Source organism: Cibotium barometz, chromosome 34 (assembly GCF_041138505.1).
Source record: "Cibotium barometz isolate CiBa-2024 chromosome 34, ASM4113850v1, whole genome shotgun sequence".
Taxonomy (NCBI): Eukaryota; Viridiplantae; Streptophyta; class Polypodiopsida; order Cyatheales; family Cibotiaceae; genus Cibotium; species Cibotium barometz.
The window spans coordinates 25,311,671-25,332,845 of record NC_141079.1 but is presented as its reverse complement, the minus strand read 5'-3'; the positions used below and the strand labels follow the sequence as shown (position 1 = coordinate 25,332,845).

The window sequence follows — 21,175 nt, the reverse complement described above, 5'->3', positions numbered from 1 at the left end:
AGTTACACATTGAGAATCGTAAGCGTCAATGATTTAAACTCTTTAGATTAAGGGTTGGAAGGTTAAATATGGTCCTTACATATAAGAGGAGTGGTGTATATAAATATATGTAGAGTCATGCACATCAAAGTTAATTTTATGTGAAAGGGATAAAATTTATTTTCCAAAAAGGAGAGAAAGTGTGCATGTGGATTAATATGGCTAAGGGCTGTTGTGAGCCCCGCAACCATCACTTTTCAAGAAAAAAAGGAGAGGGGGAGGATGATTTTTCCATGCCTACTTCTATGACCTTTTGGAGATCAAATTGACATTGTTTTCAAAGCTCTCTCTTCATTTGAGCAGGCTCTATTGTTGCAAACTAGCCTCTACCATGTTGGCTACTACATGGTTAAGGCTCTCTACTACCTCTACAGGCTACCCTAATACTGTCCCCGACCTCCAGGTTCATGTAGGAGCCCGGCCTTGAGGAGTGACATTAGATAGAGACACCGAGCTTTGCAAAGCGGGATGCCCCCGAGTCCCGACATAGTGGCTGCTGCCCACACTCACGTCACCTCAAGAGGACCAGAGCCATGATTTCCCACCATCGGAGGACTTTCTCTTGCCGTGTCAGCCTCACTACATTGAGTACCATGTTGCAGCTCCCTATGCGAGATATTCTTGGTTGATACGAGAGCTTCTCTGTGTTTTTTTTTTCACGGATATTTTCTTTTAGTTTTACTCTCAATACCGTGATGATGTATTCCATGGACATGATGTAACATCTTGGTCTCATAGGTGCCTTTTGAAGACGTTAACACAACTTTCTTTTTTTCTTCTCTCTCTCTCTCTCTCTCTCTCTCTCTCTCTCTTTCTCTCTCAGGTTGCCCATGAAGTATATTGGCTGTTGGGGATTGTGTTGAAGGCTTCCATTGTGAAGAAATATTGAAGCCAAGGGTATTTTGATTGTTGCATTATTTTCAGCCACCATTGGGCATTTGTCTTTTTAATTGGTTATATATGGACAGTCATTGGATACTTGCTATTGCCATTGGGCATGAAATTCAGCCATTGGGCACTTGTTATTGCCATGGTGTTTTGTATCTTAGTCATGTGGGTTTATGGACCGCTTTATTGGCTTATGATTCAGCCATATGGGTCTATAGTCACCTATGTGGGCTATTGAATAAGCTACGTTGGCCGGTATCTTCATAGAATATACATATTCTTGGCATTTTCATGGAGCTTTTTGATGATAGCGCATGTATATAAATTATGCATGATTGAATGGAGGCTTGCTGGGATCCAAGGCAGAGACATGCATAGCTTCGACATGGACTCTTCGATTCCTCTAGAGTGGCTGGCACCGATCCTCGATCCACTTCTGGGTAGGGGTTTTTTACCAGACATCATATCTCGATTGCGGTCCATGCGCAGATGGAGGCACCCTCGTGACCACCTCTGTTCGACCTTAGGGCAGATAGAGCTGCTCCCCCCGCTTGATAGAGGACCTCAGCACTTGCACTCCAGAGAGGGAGAGGTTTCATGACCATAGGTGGCACGTTGATCCTCCCCCAACCAAAGTGGCTAGATAGAGGTTATGGAGATTATGGTTATGCGAGGGCCAACCATTGATGAGACTGTAGTGGGATCCGGGTGACCAGTGGCACGATCCCTTTGCCCAAGTGGATTCTCTCGACATCCCCTTTTTTGACTATACAGTCCGTCTGGAAGATTCAGACGCCAGAGGTTGATAATATGCTAGCGCCAGCAGTTCATAACTTCATTGACAGACCCAGGACATCTCCACCCGTTTCCTCGAGGATTTTCAGAACCGTATGTGGGACAGCTTCTGGCCACGGAAGATTACTCTTTTCCTTTAGCAGATAGCTCACAGGAGCTTGGCAGTGGGCACCTAGTTGGTAGTTGGAGGTTGGCCTGCACTCTGCTCTAGGTGTGGTCATCCTCAAGAGTCTCGATGTCATTGCATTTGGGATTTTCCCAAGGCGCATCAGGTATGGCAGAGGATTTCTCCGCATCTTTACCATGGACCAGGAATCTGCCCACATCATTACGTGGGGGCGGTTGCCTGGGCCTCTGAGTCGGCTTTCTAGCCCTTCCATATGAGGAGACGGGACATGGCCTCACCCTTCTCTCTCACTGCAGGATCACGGCAGCCCCATTTTCAGCAACCCTAGAGGGGAAGAGTACCTCAAGCACATGTCAGAGGTGGGGGATCTTTAGTGGCATGGCAGCATGGTAGATTTGGCATGCTCGCTGCAGTGAGGCCATAAAAGGCACCACCACGCCGCCCATTGAGTGCACCTAGAGCATATGGATGGATACCATTCACACCTTCCGTGTCCAATGGGAGAAGCTGCGATGTGGCTTCGAGCGTATGCAAAAATGCCGAGAGGCTTTTTTGCGGATCTGGAGCAGCGGTCCTTTCCTCAGGGGAGAGAGTGAGGTCACTTGGCATTACAGGCCACCTATTTGGCTTTCCCACCCACACCCACACCCACACCCACACCCACACCCACACCCCCCTCCCCCCCCCACCCCCCTCCCTCCCTGCCTCCCTCCCTCCCACCTCTACTGTAGAGGTAACCTTCCTCCAAGAGCGGCTGGCCAACGAGAAAGAGCCTCTCTATCCCGATCTGTTTTTCTTGTTTCCTATGATGGAGATGGGGTCATGTACTTAGCCATTCTGGCTGCATTTTGGGAACTAATGGAAGGATCTTTTCTTGGAAAAGAAAAGGTGTTGGAGCTTACATGGGTAGCTGAACCTTTCCTGAGAGTTTGCAGGACAGTTGACCATGGACCACTAGGCTTGGTGTGAAGGTGTGTTCTCCCCTTCCTGCGAGGCTTGGGTAGTGGTGATCTTGCCCTTGCTGAGTGGCTTGGGTTAGGATCTTTTGTTTGCTTTTGCTTCCATTTCTTCCATAGAAATTTGGCACTGTGAGTGCTGTCAAAGCTTGTAACAAAATACTCTTCAGGAATGTAAAGTATTCTAAGGGGGGTCATCCTGTTCCGGTCCCACTATGTATTGTCTCTCTTTAAGTGTTAAGCATATGGTACATTTGTGTCAATTGTTTTTTTTTCTTTTTTTCTCTAGCCTTAAGCCCAAGATCCTCCCGTAGTTACCGATTTTTCACCACTCGTAGGCACTTAATTATCCGCCCATAGGCGATGCCACTGAGGCAGCACCAAGGGGGATTTTGAACCTAGGACCTCTTGGTCCTAGACAAACACCTTCACCACTTGAGCTATCACCTCATTGGCCATTTGTGTCACTTGTTATTAGTCATATTGGTGTTTACACAGTGGTAGAGTTACCAAAAATGTTTGCGTAGGTCTTTAGTGTATAAAAGCTTAAACCTCTCCATGAAACTAGTCCTTACTGGGATTTTTTTTTGTCCGAATGCAGGTTTCAATTAATTATGGAAAATTTGGAAATGATGTCTTGGCAGTGACATTCGGTTTCACATTGGAGTACAATCCCTATGATCAGGTATGTCATTTGAATGTTACATTGGGCACCCTTAGCTGCTGAGTATACTGGTAGAGGCACTGGCACTTGAATTGTATTGGCTTAACACATGAGACGGAGCAGTTATATAACTTGCATATTAATTAGGTATAAGGGGTTGAACAACTTGTGATTATCGTTGTGTGTTCCATTTAGGTTTGTACAATGTAGTTGGACTCTTTCTTGGTTCATCCAATTTGTTTTGCTTCTCCTCCACCCTTTTGTCTACTCCATTAGCTTTGATAGGAAGAAGAAAAAGCAAGATGCCTTCAGCAAGAAAATTGACGTGTTACAGATGTGGACGTATTTCAGCACTTATAAGGAGTCCAGAAAACATTTTCTTATATATATGTGTGCGTGAACGTGCGTGCAAGCGCACCGCATGTGTGGATACATACATATTCATTCCAGCAGCAAGAGAATACAATTTCAAAATATTCATGCAGACACATACGTACATACACACACATATACACAGACATAGAGGCACACATTGGCACATATAACATGCATGTGCGAACATGACACTGGTTGGATTCAATGCATGTGTGTGTGCATGGGGCCCGAAACGCCAAGAAACCCTATTGATGTGTGTGCATGAACGTGTTGGAGGCTTGACAGGTGAATTTTATGGATTTTGTAGGTGGTAAGTATTGCCCTAGGCCCATTTTATTATTTGTAAGCTTTATAATCAATGTGTAGGTGACAGGTTCACATGATAGTTAAGTGAGGGCAGACAAGTTAAAATATGGACAGACAACTTATACATCGGGCAACCTAATCAAAATGTGAATTGTGGACAGCTTAAGTGAGTGTGGGCAGCTCAATACATGTCAACTACACCAAGATAGCATCGAGACAAAAATATCAGTCAAGGAATGACCGTGTAGCTCCCCGAACCTTGGCCTGCGCCCCTCTGCCTTAGTGCCTGTGTCGCCCCCATCCTTCCTCCGCCTCCCATCTTTCCTCCACCCCTGTTCGCCCCTGCCTCTGCCCGCCCTCAGTCCTTTGCCTCATCCCTCTGCGCAGCGCTTCGTTCCTCCGCCTCCCATCCTTCCTCTTACGCTGTTCGCCCCCGCCTCTGCCTCCCCTCATTCCTCCGCCTCATCCCTCTGCGCAGCTCATCCCCTCGCCTGTGTGTCCAGTTCCCCTCCCCTTGCTTCCCATTTCTTTTTCTTTTCCCTTTTGCAGCCTCCCTTCCTTTCCTCCGCCTCCTTGACTACCTCTTCCCCTTGGTTCGGATTGCTCCTCATCCGGGTTCAAGTTGGCCTTCTTTTTCGATTAGCATCATGGCTAATCATTCTCCCTCAGCCGGGCGAACCATTGTTTTTTCTGAAGCCGAGCTCATGGTCCTCTTCGCCGAAATCGAGAAAGACTCCAAAATGACCCTCATTGCCAGAATCTTTGGATCTCACTCTTCCCGTCTCCAGGCTTGGGATTGGGTCCTAGCGGCTCTACCTTCCGACATCGCTCCATACTTTCGAGATGTCAGGTTGCTTGGAAGAGGTTTCTTCCAAGTGGATTTTGATTCTGAGAGGACGCAGCCTCAGAGATTTTGAAGGGCAGCCCTTTGCCATTGGGCCCGAGGAAGGTCTTTTTTCTTCCCTACTCTAGCTATTTTGACCCTCCGATTACTCTGAGATTCCTAGGTCTTCCTCGTGCATATTGGCCTATGCTGGAGGCCATCGGGTCTGCCTTTGGGCTGGTTCTTCAAGTGCCCGCTCTCCATGCTTTGCCAACATCTTCTGCCTAGGTGGTCATTGCCTTGGCAGATGTTGTTCCCATCCTACAGTTCGCTAGGTGTGGCGAGCTGTCTCTCACGCCCGCCCCCCTGGTGCGATTGATGGGACGACCTCCTCGGATCTTGTACCTCAGATAGATGATGTTTCTGGGTAGAGGGATGTATTAGCTCATGCATCTTTGCAGGGAGATGATATATGAGATCAGGATGATTCCCATCGTCTTCTTAGATCGGGGGTCAAACCCTCTTCTCTTCCATGAGAATCGTCTCATGGAATGTTCTGGGCCTTGGAGGGCTTCCCACCCGTGGTAGGAAGCGTCTTCTGAAGGACCAGCTTCACCCTGCTGTTAGAGGAGGGTCTATGGATATACTTTTGTTGCAGGAACACAAATTGGATAGATCTCAGTGTGGCAAAACTGGTAAGATGCGTTTTGGCCACACCTTTTGGTCCTCGGTTGCTGGGACTCGAGGGGGTGTTTGCATTTCAGTGGCAGCATTTGTTATGCCTCATGTTATTGGGCACGGTGTTATCATCCCTACTAGAGCGTAGTGGATCTTGATCATGCATGAGGGTTAGAAATTGGGAATCTTGAATATCTATGCACCTAACGTGAGAGGTGAAAGGGGACACCATTACAAATGTCATTCCCTAGGTTGATCATTGGATAGTGGGGGGAGACTTCAATATGGTTGAGCAACCTTCTGACAAGAAGGGTGGACGCGAAGGGGGTTTACACCCTTTGGAGCGAACCTCATGGGAGAGGTTCACGCTCTCTTTTTTTGGCAGGGATTGCTGGACTGAGGATGACTTCCAGAGAAGGCCAAATTCCTTATCTTTCTCTTGGCATAACCGCAGGAGTGGGGATGAGAGCATCTCTGCACGTCTGGACAGGTTTTATGTGGATGATTGGTCCTTGGACACAGGAGGCACCATTGCTATTATGCCTGGCACCCCCAAATCCGATCATTGCCCCGTGGTTTTGTGTCTCAGGGAGCGTGGGGGTCACTCGGCCTCTCCCCGTGTCTGTATCCCTGACTCTCTTTATCTAGATGCTGACATCTCCCTTGAGATCACAGAGAGATGGAGATCTTGTGACGGTCTTGATCCTCGTCATAATATTGCGCTGGCTCTTGAGAGGACCAGCCATGATTATCATAGCGTTGCCTTGTCCAAGAAGGAGGAGGCTCTGGACAAGGAGAGCTAATAGACGTAGGATTGATGCTCTTCAGAGGGAACATGAAAAGCATCCACATGCGTCTTGGATTACAGACCTCTTGACCACAGTTAGAGCAGAGCTGTAGTTGGCCATGGACAGGAGGGTTGAGTTCACGTTTCATGCGAACGAGACTTTTTGGACTCAGATGGGTGGCAGATGGAACATAGCCTTTTTCAGCGCACAGGCCTTCCCATAGCAAGGATTCTGTGAGGTATTTGCAGGATTCACAGGGTGAGGTTCAGATTGAGCCTGATAAGGTAAGGGGTATTGCTTCAGATTTTTATCGCTCTTTGTTGACTGCAGAGGTGCCCTCTCCTCCGAGAGATGTGGCACGGCAGAAAGTTTGGGAGCGCATGCCCAGGCTCATTACAGATGCTGTGTTCTTCTCTGGATGCCCCTTTCTGGAAGGACGAATTCCTTCACGCACTGCATGCTCTTTCCAAGTGTTCATGCTGAGGGAATGATGGTCTTTCTCCCGCTTTCTTTATTCTTTTTTGGGATCATATTGGAGATGCTATCACTGTTGCCCTTCAAGAAATGTGGCTATTGGGTATGATGCCGCCATACCTCACGGAGGGGCTGATTCACCTTATCCCCAAGAGTGGGGACAAGACGGACATCAAGCAACGGAGGCCCATCACTCTCCTTGGATCTGCATATAAGATCTTAGCTAAAGCCTTGAGTATAAGGTTGCAGCCGATTCTCCAAAGGACTATCCATGATACACAGAATAGGTTCCTCCAAGGAAGGAGTATTTTTGATAACATCTTTTCTTTCTGGGAAGTTGTCGAGTGGGCAAAGTCTAGTCAGCAACCTCTTGCCATTCTTTTGCTTGATTTTGAAAAAGCTTATGACAGAGTGGATTGGGATTTTTTGGAGGGCACTATGGCACATATGGGGTTTTCCCAAATCTGGATCAGAGGGGTGTCCTGCCTATACAGGAAAGCTCATAGCACTATTATAGCTTGTGGGGGGCGCGGCGAGCGTTCTCAGATTTCTCGTTCGGTGAGGTAGGGCTGTCCCCTCGCCCCTTTACTGTACCTCATTGTAGCTGAGGCTATGAGTAGGTTTCTTCGGGTTGCCCTTGGTGTTGTGAGTCGCAGGCTGCCTTTATGCACGGAGGAAGAGTTTTTAGACTTTGAGTTAGCAGATGATATGGCGTTGTTCCTTGAGGCTTCACATGCTTGTTTATGTGCTTTTCGGACAGCCTTGGAGGCCTTTTGTTTGGCAGCAGGAGCTACTATCAATTGGCATAAATTAGTTGGTTTTTGGATCAGTGATTCTCCTCTTGTAGATTAGGGTACAGATGTTGGTTTTATCTGGATTGAGAGAGGATGCTCTGCCAGATACCTTGGTTGTCAGATACCTTGGTTGTCAGGTGGGCGTTGACATCTCCCTTGCACAACAGTTTGTTCCAGTGCTCCTAAGCATTAAAAGCAAACTTCATCACTAGAGTAGGAGGAAGCTCGACTTGGCCTCTAGAGCTTTGGTGGTTAACCAAGTTTTGCTAGCCATGACTTGGTTTATTGCTTCGTGCTGGATTTTTCATAAGGGCTGCATTGGCCAGCTTCGTCGCCTTATTTGGAACTTTCTTTGGTTAGGGCTTGATGGAAATGCACACGCCAGGGTGAGAGTTTCTTGGGAAACCATTATCAGGCCTAAGCAGGAAGGGGGATTGAATATCATTGACCCTAAGGTGCAATGTAAGGCTTTGCTCTATAAGCTTGTTGTTAGGGGCTTTCTTCCAGGCATTAAGCCGTGGAAGGACTTTCTCATGCAGTAGATCACGAAGTGTGTCGGTGACTGGACTCTCAGTTCACGTTTTATTTTTTCGGATGCAGTTCACCGCTCCCCTTCGTCCCCCCTGTTAGGTCCCTCCTACGGGCCTGGGACTACATGAGGAGTTTTTTGGTACACATCCCCCCGCGTTCAACAGAGGAAGCTAACCGGCAGCCCATTTTGTGGAATGATTTGATCTTAGATGTGCATGATAGGCCTCTTGGCCCTTGGGGCAGCTATGCATATTCTTTGGGTTGGCTGGGAGACCCTATGCCCCACAGTGCTGGCTTGGAAGAGGTTTCAGAGCCTTACCGAGGTGCAGAGATTGGATTTCACGCAGCATTTGAGAGGCTCTAGCCGGAGGATTGCACAGATTGATGCAACCATTCCCAACCACTGGATTACTGGATCTTTTTTGGAAGCTCGTCATCATTCTTGGTTTGGGGTTTTCTCTGGGACAAGTGTTCCTCTATATGTTATGGGTATCTCCTTGCCTAGGGAGGATGATGTACCGGTCTTTTTTTCTGTACAGGATGGATGGCAACCGGAGAGATGTGATGTGCAGGACCTTATTGAGGGCCCCCAGGTTCGTCCAGTCAGAGTTGTCGGCAGGTTAGGGAAGCACGTCTTTGTTGACCCCCCCCAAGGGATGATCACAGAGAGTGTTAGCCTTTGGTTTTATGGTGGCTGCCCTATCAAACATTTGCATTGGGACCCCGGTGAGTGGGAGTGGAAGGATGCTTGTAACCCTTTGAAAAGCATGCCTTTTTTTAGTTATACGGTGCGGAATGCTAGACGTCTTATCTTGGGACACATTCAGAGTGTCCCTGCTCTTAGACCCCATTGGGAGTCTTACGACATTTCGATTGACATTCAGAGGGTATTTTGGCGAAGATTGTGGCATTCTTATAGGATGCCACAGATTTCCTCCTTTATCTGGGTTTTCCTTCATGGTGGTCTGGCCACCAATTAGTGGAGGTCTGTTACTGGTGCTTGCCCAGCATGCCCTAGATGTGCAGGAGTTTCGGAGTCAGTTTACCATTGTTTATGGGAATGCAGGGAAGCACATAGGGTTTGATCTGCGATTGCACACCTCTTTGGTAGGATTAAGAGGGATGCTATCATTTCTTTTGGTTTTATCATTTGGTTGACACAGTCTGGGCCTCAGCTGAGATTCGAGGGGACTGATAGGAGCTTGGCCATTATGGTTAGGCAAGGAGTTGCTCGGCAGTGTTGTCTTCAAGATTTGCCACTTTCACACTTTGTCCCTCCGGCACAGAGGTTAGATAGTTCTTGGGAGATTATTGCTAGCATCTCAGCCTGGAATATCTGGAAGGCTAGATGCATTGAGGCCATTGAGGGTACTCCCGTTCTTGTTTCTCAGTGTCTTTGCAGGATTCGGAGTGACATTATTCACACCATTATGGCTACCTGGACCAGAATCCAGGGATCTTTGAGGGCTGCGGAGAGGAAGCGCGGCCAGTTTATGAGAGAGTGGGACATCGGTATCTTTTTCACATCGTCTCATTCGGGACCCTATTGGTAGCACAGGGCTCCTGATTGGTTGAGATCTCCACCTTGCTTGGTGTGAAATCTCCATTTTGTAAAATTTTTCATACTTAATAGAAGTCTCCTTTCTGAAAAAAAGTTAAAAATACATGTCAACTACATGTTTGGACACTCAGGGGGGACACTTGTCAAATGACATGTTTGGACACACAAGGGGACATTTGTCAAGTGGTGGCCCAAACACGTTATTTAAATATCATTTTAGTGCATATGGGCAATCCACAACGAGCCATGAGGGCCCATTTTCCATAGGTCTTGCCTTTGCAAGTGGAGGATTTGATGGCTTTGGCATTCACATACCTCTTTCAAGCAGTTTATGTGCCGAAATACTAATTTGCAGCTGCTACACAGAAATCCTAATTTTTGAGGTGCTATTGTTAAGCAATCCCAACTTGGAGCTGTCCTAGAGAGATCCTAATTTTTGAGGTGCTACTGTTCAAAAATCCTAATTTGCAGCTAGTGTACAAAAATCCTAATTCGAGCTGTGGGAATCCTTGATTTCTGAGATTATGTTGTTCAAAGACCCTAATTTGCAACTATTGTTTTAGAACCTTAATTTTCTGCTGCATGAAAACCTTAATTTGAAGGTGCTGTAACGGCTTGCTTTGAGGCATTGGAAGCTGCCCGGATGGCTGCCTTGGATAATTTGTGAGCTGTTTCTGATCATGGGACACCCATTGGGCATGGAAATCAGCCGTTAGGCACATGAATCAACCATTGAGCATGGAATTGGTCACGTGAATCAGCCTTTGAGCATGAAGTTGTGCTAGCAGAGTTTGGAGTAGCCCCTTTGGTCATAGATGCTTTCCTCTAGGTGATCACTTACATTCATCATGTAGAATACTTGACAGTGATCGTCCCCCGAGGTTGGCCCTTGAGTCGCTGATGCAATTACATCGAGAGGGATATGACAGATTGTGTTACTCTCAGGTGGTTGACTGTTTGACGGACATGCCTCGAGAGGGACCACCTCCCTCCCTTCCGGTACAGATTGGATTATCCATTTTTGAATCTTTAACGGCAAGAGATCAATTGTCTTATTTGGTTGGACCTGCCAGGGTTCTACACAAGCCAGACATGGGTGTCCCAACCAGAATTTACTACGAAACCTTGGTATTTCAGAGAGCGCTTTTTGAGACTTCCAAAGAACCGATATAGAGAGCCCAGGGTTTTTACAGCGACACATGATGTCACATGCCATGTGGATAGCGATTGACCGCCAGGATATCTTCTCGCCATCTTAGGATTGAGTCTGGTAGGGCTGAGGGCACCCCATGAGGTGCATGTATATGTAGAATATGCACCAAGGAGGTGGAGGACGATGAGCACTACCGCTTCAGTTGCGTATCATGCTATGAGATCCGAGGGAGATTCCATTGTCTTTTTGCGGGACGGATGCGGCCCCCTTTCCCGGGTCAGTGAGTATGAGGGTTAGAGATATTTGGGCATGTACTTACTGGAGTTTCGTCCACAAAGCAGTCATGTTGAGGCAGCTCTCCTAGAGACAGAGCCAACGATATCCTTCCTAGACCTCCATTACGGGATTTTTTGGTGTACACCTGCCCACTTCAGAGGCTGCCACAGAGACATGTGCTCCTTTGGCCCCATGCACCCCGGGGGTCACATGAGAGAAGGCTTGATCCAATCTGAGGGCCATGTGTCCCCCACCTCAAGCTTCTTGACCTTCTACCCCGTCAGCTGCAGACCCAGGACATTCTTCGACAACATGGAAGGCTGGCAGGCAGCTAAGCATGTAGTGCACCTCATGTTCCACCTGTCCCTGTCCTGTGGTGCATACTCTGCATATGCGATCCTCGTGTGGGGTAGCCTCAGCTCTGCCACTTTTGGCTCTCAGGCGGCGCGAGAAGAAGACACCCTGAGCTGGCAAATCACGATACGCATGGCATGTGACCTATGGATCTATATGTATTGGATGTTATATTCAGCACATGAAGCACATCAGCAAGATACTTCATTTTGCCATCTTGCATATTAACATCTCCAAAAGACCCTAGGGGTGTATGAGACCAAAAACTAGTACAATGAATCTATTAGTCATGGCAAAAACTGAAAAAAAAAGACAGAAACTATAGTGTTGTGAGAGTTAGATGGTTGATGTCACTATATGGGGAGGAACGGGAGATGGTATAGCAGAATCAGCGAATGATGCCATCCTGTAGTAATATCTTCTGGGATGGCAGCTGACTACGAGGTACAGGGGAGATTCCATGGCCTCTTCGGTGAGGGGTTTGGTCCCCTTGCATTCCCATAGGGCCATTACACATTTCTTTAGTCGTCATGCATCCACATTAGAGTCCATCGCCCACACTAGCGGTCCCGTCCTGTGATCTAGAGGGGTCCTCAGTGATAGAGCTTGATCTATTTTGTGGGTGAGACGTCCTTGACCTAGAGCATCATGACCCTCCATCAGGAGAGATGCAGATCCAGGAGGTTGTTTGAGGCCATGATATGCTTCCATCACAGAGGCTACAGTCTCTTGGCCATCAGATCCATATGGGCTGTGGAGGGCATGATTTATAGTTGATCATGACTAGTTTCTCCTGTACAACCTCACATGCTGACATCATCTGTATACACCCGTGATAGGCATTTTTCCTTTTCTTTCAGTTATTTTTCCACGTCTCAGTATATTGATGGGTACCATTGTATCACTTATGGTCTCATAGACCCTTTGCATCTTTTGTAAACGTTTATATTACTTTCTTTCTTTCTCTCTACATAGGATTATCTGCTGATTACATGTACATAAACTAGTATTTGGACCTAGCTCCACCACCCAAATCAAACATAAGTAAAGATTTTGATTAATTGATTAGTGGAGTTGAAGTTTAATTAGTTCTAGTAGTACTCCCACCTAGCATGATGCAGATGCAATCGTTTTATCTCAAAGGCGCATGCTTTTATCATTAGTGGATTACAAATCATAATTAATGCAGTTTAAATAAAAGACTTACACCTCGGTGCTCTTTGTAATGGTTATTTAACCCACACACATAAGAAGATTGTAAAAATTAATTGGTAGATAAAATCTAGTTTTAATACGAGATTACCTTTGCAGTTATTAGTCTGAAAGAAAACTTCCTCCATATTTTGATTTAACTTGACGCTCTTGTATGTTTTGTCTGCATTCAAGGCAATGACTCAAAATCAACTCATGAGTAATGCTTATGTTTGGTGCAGGTGGAGGTTTGGATGGGTTTATCTCAAAGGGATGTTCTCCGTAAGGCAAAACTACAACTGCTTCAATCACATGGAATGCCTACATTGTCTGGCTTTGGAGATTTTGATGGTGGTGGCAATGCATTTCTCATCAAGTTGGGACTCTCAGATTATAGCCAATGAAATTTCTCGAGTTAGAACAACGATCCTAAGCCACCTATTTTTGATTTGATTTTTTTTTTCCATGTGTGGTTCAGGGAAGTAAAATCCGTAAAGGGACGGGGAAAAGGGATTCCACAATCGTTGCGTGCATTTGCACGTGTGCTTTGTGCGAATTCTAATGAAGGTATTGTTGGACCAAATTTTTGCCTTCGTTCAGTTTATGCCCATATTATCGTTAGGTCAAATTCTTAGAGAGAAAGAAAGAAAGAAAGAAAGATTTTATTAACGTCTTCCAAAAGACCGAACTCGGCCTATGAGACAAATCGGAGTACCTGTATGGGGTATCCTCTGTCATCCCAACAAAATGAAAAAGTACTGAATAAAAAAAGCTGAATCTGGGTGTGCAGGGGATGGAGCTCTATTACTAGGAGAATGCAAAGCTATATGCATGGAGTATACAATCAGTGGGTCTATGAGACCAAAAGTGATACAATAGAGTCCATGTAATCTCATAATGGTACAAAAGAAAACAAAGACTAGAGCTATGAGCTGAGAAAGTCAAATCCAAGCCATATGATACAAAGTGGGACCATCATCATACAACCTATGGAGCTAACCGTAGGGGGAGGGGGCTGTCAAGGATATCGAGCATGGGGTTAACTTGTTGAAGGCTTTGTAGATCCGCCGGGCGTGGGAAGGTGGCTCTGTGCCTCTCCAAGGTCTCCTCAAGTCGGGGCTGATGTTTGTGTTGTTGGCGAGGTCCAGGGAGTCTGGGGTGTCGGGCTCGCTGTAGTGCCGTGGCCCGGTCTAGAGTCACACTAGAGTGGGGTCTGGCGGGGGGTGGGGCACTCAAGAATGTGTGGCTTGATGAGGCTGTGGGTATGTCATCCATAGCTGGTGGAGCATCCTCTCGTGGTCGCGGAAGAACTGAGTGATGGTTGCTTGGGTCCGGGGTGGGCGTCTCCCATGGGGTCTTGGCTCCCTAATCAATGAATCTCTGTGGCAGTGAAGCTCTAGTAGGAAGAGGCCCAGGCACCGTTGATCTGGGTAATCCATGATCCTAGATAAGGGTTCAAACTCCTCTCTGAGGAGACAGTGGAACCTCCCTTGAATGCCATAATATACGGTGCATCTGCATATGAAGTGCTCCTCTGACTCGACCTCTTGCCGGCACATAGTGTGTATCCTCTCCTCACGAGGTTTCTACATGGCTCTCCCCGTCTCTATCCTCAGGCGGTGTGATGACACCCGCAACTGGCCCACTACGATCCGCATGGCATGTGACATGTATATGTCAAGTTATCTAGCCCTCAATATGAAACCATCCTCTTAAGCGTCATGAAAGTATCCATGTAGTACTGCCGTTTGTGTGAGAGTGGCTCATGTGTTGTGATCCAGGTATCCTGTATGTATAGTCCCAATAAATCATATCTGCTCACCCGGTTCCTGTCATCTTGAGAGAGCTTGGTGAATGGGGAGTCCGGGTCATATTCTCTCTCTACTCTCTCTTCTGTCTGTGTTTTTGCATCAGCATGTTCTAGATGGTGTTTAGGGCTGAAAGAAGACTCCCAAAACTTCCGCATGTAACATTGGTATTGGAGTGGGGGGAGGTGATCCATCCCAAGTCCCTACCTTGTAAACCAGGTGCATATTGGCTATACCATGACTCGTGCCCATCCGCTGCTAGCTGCTGGGAGGACTGTAGGGCGAGCCTCAGGAGTCTCAGGGGGCATGACACTGATCCTGTGAATATATGTGACTATCTGGAAGAGTGCCTCTACTACCATGGGTGCTGCAACAAACTCTGCCAGGATAATATCATGTGGGACCGATGGTTTGCTGTGTATCATATGGGAGAGCATCATGACCTGAGGCCTCTCTACCCTCGGCCATTTGGCCGCTGTACGATCAGGTGCCCAAAAGGGTGCTCCATACATCAATGCGGAGTGACCAAGGTGTCAAATAGCCACATCTTGGTCTTCGGCTCCTAGACCGGTCCTGTAAAAGTGACTCCCAAGTACACAGATGAGTATGCAATCTCCACTAGGCTGCCCATGTAGGTGAAACTCAGTCGAGATGTGAAAAGAGGGGATGTGTTGAAGACCATAACCTTGGTTTTCCCAAGGTTTACTATGAGATCCCGCTGTGCACAGAAGTCCTGGAACGTGTCAAGATGCATCTGGAGAATCTGCAATAAGCACAATGTCATCAGCATAAAGTAGTATGGAAACAACTTAACAAGGATGCTTGCTAGTGATACGCCTCCTCCCCCTCCTCTATCAATGAATTGTCTACTAAAGACCCAATGGGCCTATGAGACCAAAGTGATACAATACTGTCCATGGCATAATTTCATCTTGGAACATAAAATAAAAAATAGAACAATCTCACTGAATAAAAAATAGAACAATCTCACTGAAGTGATACAAAAATGTCCATGGAATACAAGGAACATGAAACATGAAACATGAAACATGAGAGGAGCATCAGCCCCCAATAGATGGTATACCACTCTCCAATATACCAAGCATGGGGGAGTATGGTTGAGAGGTCTCCCTTAGCAACCTCATGTGGAAAGGTAGCTCGATAGCGGTGGAACATGTCTTGGATCTAGAGTGATGAGTGGATCGTGGTTATCGTCCAGGGGGCCGTGGTGGGTGCTGGGCATGCTGGAGTGCGCATGCTCGTCCGAGGTAACTCCTTTCGAGCTGAGGTGGGTCCATGGGATCCATTGTGTGGGTTGAAAGAATGTGCACAAGCGGAAGCAAATAAACATGAGAGAGAAAGATTGCAAGCAAGAACAAGAACTTTATTAGCTTGAGGTTACAGAGTACAAGAGCTAGCAAATAGGGCAGTGTAAGATGATTGAATGAATAAAAGAGAGCAACTCTTATATACTTGTGCATGAAGCAAGTCGGTTGAAGAAAATAGGCTGACAGGACCTCCACGACAGTAAAAGAAGATGCAATATTTTAACACCCCCTTTGCATCTTGAAGTGTGCAAAAAAGTCAGAAGAAAACTGATGACGAAGGTGTGACCATGGACACCTCAGCATGGTCAATACTGAGTACACCTCGGAAAATGCACATGTCAGCTTGTTGCCTTCAGAAAACATAATGCCACTGTAAAGAGCAAAAGAAAATCTGCTTGGCTCCAAACTCAAAGTAGAACTGTGAACACATCACATCTAATAACCTCGAACAAATGAACATGGAACACATCCTGTCCATAGTCTGTGCTGACCAATAGTTTTGGAACTTATGTGAACCGTGAAGGAAACTTGGTTGATCCTGGAGCTCAGCTAGACCATCAAGTGAACTTGCCTGTCTTTATACTTGGAACTCCGACATACGGGTCCCATGCTCAAGATTTAATATAAGAGAGCTTTTGAAAGCCCCTCCCCCCACCCACAAGCCGTTTCTGGGAGACAGCACGCGGGGGGACGCCCTTAGGATTAGAGTAGGACACCAGTCATGTTCTCTCCAGTCTGTAAGGCCTTGGGAGGGTTGGGGTTATCACTAGACGAGTCTGTGTTAGAGTCCTGTGACTTGTCTTTGCCCTTCTTTGAAGATTTGCCCTTGTCCTTGGCTTTGCCTTTGTCCTTTGACTGACAATCCTTTGACAGGTGGCCTTTCTTACCACACTTCTAACACCGACTCCGAACTTTCTTTTGCACCGTCGCGAGTGCTTGATCAGGTCCAATAGATGATGAATTGAACCTCGAGGGACCGTGTTGTGATCTGAACCCACAAAGCTCGGGAAACCATGTCATAATCTGCAGGAAGCGTGATGAGGAGGAGAGCAGCTAACTGAAAAGAGGTTAGGGCAGTACCCATTGCCACTAATTGGTCATGGATTACCTTAACCTTCATCACAAACGACTGCATGGAAGTCCCTGCTGTAAACTCCAGAGAAAAGAGTTGACCCAATAGGTTGACAGAGCGCATTGTAGAGTCCCGTGCATATAGATCTGTCAACTTTCTCCAAACAGAAGCAGCACAATCCAATGTTTACACGGCAGGGGAGACCTCTAGTGAGATGGCTCGTACAATTGCAGAGTGAGCTTTTGAGTCTTGATTCTCCCAAGCTGAAAGTTCTACGAGAAAGGCATCCTCCTGGTCCTGAGTCCACTTCCTAGAGTTGGTAGGGCGTTCGGGCTGTCGTTCGTGGCCCTGAACAATCTCCCAGAGTCCCTTGTGTGTGAACCAGACCTTCATCTGAGCTTCCAGTGATCATAGTTTGAACCACTGAGCTTGTCCTCCTTGTTCGTGCAGGGGGGATCCAACTAGGGACTAGTAGCCCCCTCTGAAGATGCAGGCTGGACAGCAGCAAAAGAAACCCAAATCAGACCACCGGGATCCTCCTACCGGAAGGGGGAGGGGATTTTGGACGGAGAAGAGCTGATGTGCACTTGTCAGGCAAAAAATATCCTTCAAGAACCTGCCACAAAAGTGATTCCCTTATTGAATTTGCAGCGAGAACTCCTCCACTTGCCTCTGTAGAAGAAAACACAGCCTGGGGGCTGGCCGACAGCACTAGGAGGGCTTGTAGATCAAAAAACGCAGCTAATGAAGAAAACGCAGCCACTATTGAAGTATCTACAGCCAGGAGAATCTAAGGAAGCAGAAAAGGCATAGTTCAAGAAGGAGAGAGACAGAGAGCAGATTTTGTGCAACAGCCGGAGCCTAAGCGTATGATACCATGAAAGAATGTGCACAAGCGGAAGCAAATAAAAATGAGAGAGAGAGAAAGATTGCAAGCAAGAACAAGAACTTTATTAGCTTGAGGTTACAGAGTAGAAGAGCCAGTAAATAGGGCAATGTAAGATGATTGAATGAATAAAAGAGAGCAACTCTTATATACTTGTGCATGAAGCAAGTCGGCTGTAGAAAACAGGCCAACAGGACCTCCACGACTGTAAAAGAAGATGCAATATTTTAACATGGGTGTCCTCCTTTTGGGCCCGGAAGAAGCTGGTGATGGTTGGCTGCGGGGGCAGGGGGGTTGTGGCTGTGGCCTAAGCTCTCTCAAGAATGTGTCCCTGTGTTTGTAGAGCTCGAGCAGGAAGAGACCTAGGCAGCATTTTTCTGGATGGTCAGTGATCCTAGAAAGTGGGCCAAACCCCTCATGGCAAAGAAAGAAAGTTATATTAAACGTCTACAAAAGGCCAAATTGGCCTATGAGATCGAAGTGCTACAATGTTTCCATGATATATCTCATCCTAGTGTCTTCAAAAGACCCAAGGGTTTAGGAGACCAAAATGATGTATATACAGTTTCCATGAAATCTTGTCATGGATGAAAAAAGAAAAAGGAACAGTAAACTAAAACTGAAAACTGAAAGCTAAGATCTCAAACTCTGAGACTATACAAGATGAAAAATCTAGATCCTATTGTGCTATGTATAGGGTACAATAAGTGATGGGATATGGGAGAATTGAATAAAAATGGTCAATCAATCCTGTATGCCGGGCAAGGGTTCATCCATGATGTCCATCATTGGTGATACAAGAAGTTTAGAGATGTTGATAGTGTGCTGTGAGAATGAGGCTGCGTGTTGACAGGCAAGGATCTCCTGAATTTGGGGCTGATGAGCTGGGGATGGCGGGTGTCTGACGGGACGAGGGCATCTAGCTCTGTGGAGTGTGCACGCCCGATTTGATGTGACTCCCATGGGCCTGTTGCAAGGGGGGATTGTGATATGGGCTCCGGTATTTACTGGGGTGGGCTCTGGTGCCTCCCTATCCACCCCTCTAGGCTGGAAAAAACTGGTGATTGTAAAATTGAGAGGAGTATTGGGGGCGAGGATTTTTGAGTATTGACTCTCAGTGTCGCTGAGCTCTTGTAGGAAGAGTTCAAGAAACCACTGATGTGAGGGACTGCTCCCAAGGATCACCTATTACACAGGCATAAACAAGATTAGAGAAACCAAATAAAAAGGGGTACACGCAAGCTCACCACCCAACCGTAGGTTTTATCTGCAAACCTCCCCTGAGCCAAGGGCTAAGGTTCCACTCCCACGAGTCCATGCTGGTCAGCCCTGGTGTCCCATACCACCAGTGCCTACCCATAGGGCCGTTGGCAAGACTGACCGCAATGTCCATGGTAGGAGTAAGCCATAACCCAAGACTCACTTATATAGTGCGCAACTCCAGAAGGTAGAGCCCAAGACAACGCTGATCCGAATAGTCAACTACTCTCGATAATGGCCCAAAACCCTCTTTGAACAGACAGTGGATTCTCCCATGTATCTCATAATACGCCGGGCATCTGCAAACATAGTGCTCCTCAGTCTCCACCTCCAGTGAACAAAGTGTGCATGTGGTCCACTCTATCAATGCCCTCAGCTCTCCCCGTCTCCCCTCTAAGCCTGTGTGAAGAGACCCGGATCTGCCCAATAGCTATCCTCATGGCATGTGACGGAATAGGTACCCAGGCTTCTGAATGAAGCCATGGTTGTGAGCTGCAGGAAAACCTCTCTGTAGAGTTGCATCTTGGTCCCAAGATGCTCGGGTGCCTGCCATGTGATATGGGTCTCCAGTCGGGAGAGTTCAGCTCGTATGAGGCGGTTAATCTCCTGACATGTGAGAGGCAAGAGGGGGGCATCCAAGCTATAGTTGAAGGGTGGAAGGCGGTCTGGAAACCATCTCGACACCCTAGCATACCATGAAGTGGGCTGACCATCTATTGCGAGTCTCCGTGATGACTCAAGTTGGGAGTCTATCATGGCTCAGGCTGTACATCCGCTGTATATATGTCACTGGCTGGAAGAGAGCCTCTACTACCAAGGGGAAAGCTCCAAACTCTGCTTTGACAACCTAGTGTGGTTCTGATGGTTTGCTTCTGATAATCCTGGAGTACATCAAGACCTGCAGCCTTTCCACCTTACTCCACTCCATCCGCCCGAGATCTGGTTCCCAAAATGCTGCTCCATACATAGTTGTTGGTGTCACCAGAGTGTCAAAGAGCCACCCTTTCATACTGGGCTCCTGAAAATGGGCCTGAAAACACTCTCTCTCTAGGTGGCTGCATATGCCCTCATGAGGTGGGCTGAGGCAGCTGGTTTCTTGTTGAAAATGGGTCCCGTGAATGTGACTCCAAGATCAACATATAAGTCCACAATCTCCACTGTGCCACCCCTGTAAACAAAACTCCTGGCACTCCTCATGGCTTTCACTGCTGGCCTGGATGTGTTAAAAACCATTACCCAGATTTACCGTGTGATCCTGTTGCTCACAAAAGGCCTGCAAAGCCTCTAGATGACGCTGCAATCCAGCCACCGAATCTTAAATCAGCACCATGTCGTTGGCATATAAGAGGAGAGGTATCACTGCATCATATATATATATATATATATATATATATATATATATATATATATATATATATATATATATATATATATATATAAAGCTGTATTAACGTCTACTAGAGGCCGAACTCGACCTATGAGACAAATCAATGTACAACTGTCAATGTCTTCTGGATGTCCAGGAAAAAAAAGGACAAAATGAACATGAAATAACCTATGAAAGTACTGAGCTAGTGGGGGGGTGTGATGGATGGAGCACTATTGCTAGAGGCTCAGTATGCATCCTATATGCGCAGGGTATACAAGAATGCAATGCAGATCTGTCTAGCTCCAACCACTACCATAATGGGGGTGTAATATGTGATACATAGGCGATGGCGAGGCAAAAATACCTCGGAGCATGATCTCCGGGTGTGAGTGTAAGTGAGCTAGCCGCTCCTGGATATGGTGCTGATGTTGAGCCCATATCTTTGTGATCTCCCTCTGATGTAGTCTGGGAGTCTGGTAGCCTGGTGCTCTCGGTCTCTGTCTGGCTCGGAGGTCCGCAGCGCGCTGAAGTGTAACCCCCTCCTGTGTTAGGGTAGGCACTGGGATAGATCTCTGGAAGAAATCAGTGAGCTGGAGCTCTCGCCCACCTCTCCCTGTGGTATGAGTCCGTAGTAGTGTCTCTCTGTGGCGCTGTCTCTCTAGCAAGAACTGGCTAAATC

The 21,175-nt window shown here is 46.9% G+C and overlaps 1 protein-coding gene across 3 annotated transcripts in view; it reads left to right on the top strand.

The window, feature by feature from the left end:
* LOC147618820 (fructose-bisphosphate aldolase-lysine N-methyltransferase, chloroplastic-like) overlaps window positions 1-21,175 on the top strand; it is a 64,572-nt gene that overhangs the window by 26,515 nt on the left and 16,882 nt on the right. For 2 of the 3 annotated variants that reach the window (XM_086773892.1, XM_086773891.1), the window contains 3 exons: window positions 3,407-3,490; window positions 13,016-13,149; window positions 13,252-13,340. In XM_086773892.1, coding sequence (XP_086630018.1) covers window positions 3,407-3,490; window positions 13,016-13,149; window positions 13,252-13,340 — 307 coding nt within the window. The remainder of the gene's footprint in view (window positions 1-3,406; window positions 3,491-13,015; window positions 13,150-13,251; window positions 13,341-21,175) is intronic. The other variant, XR_015261974.1, reaches the window with a different exon arrangement.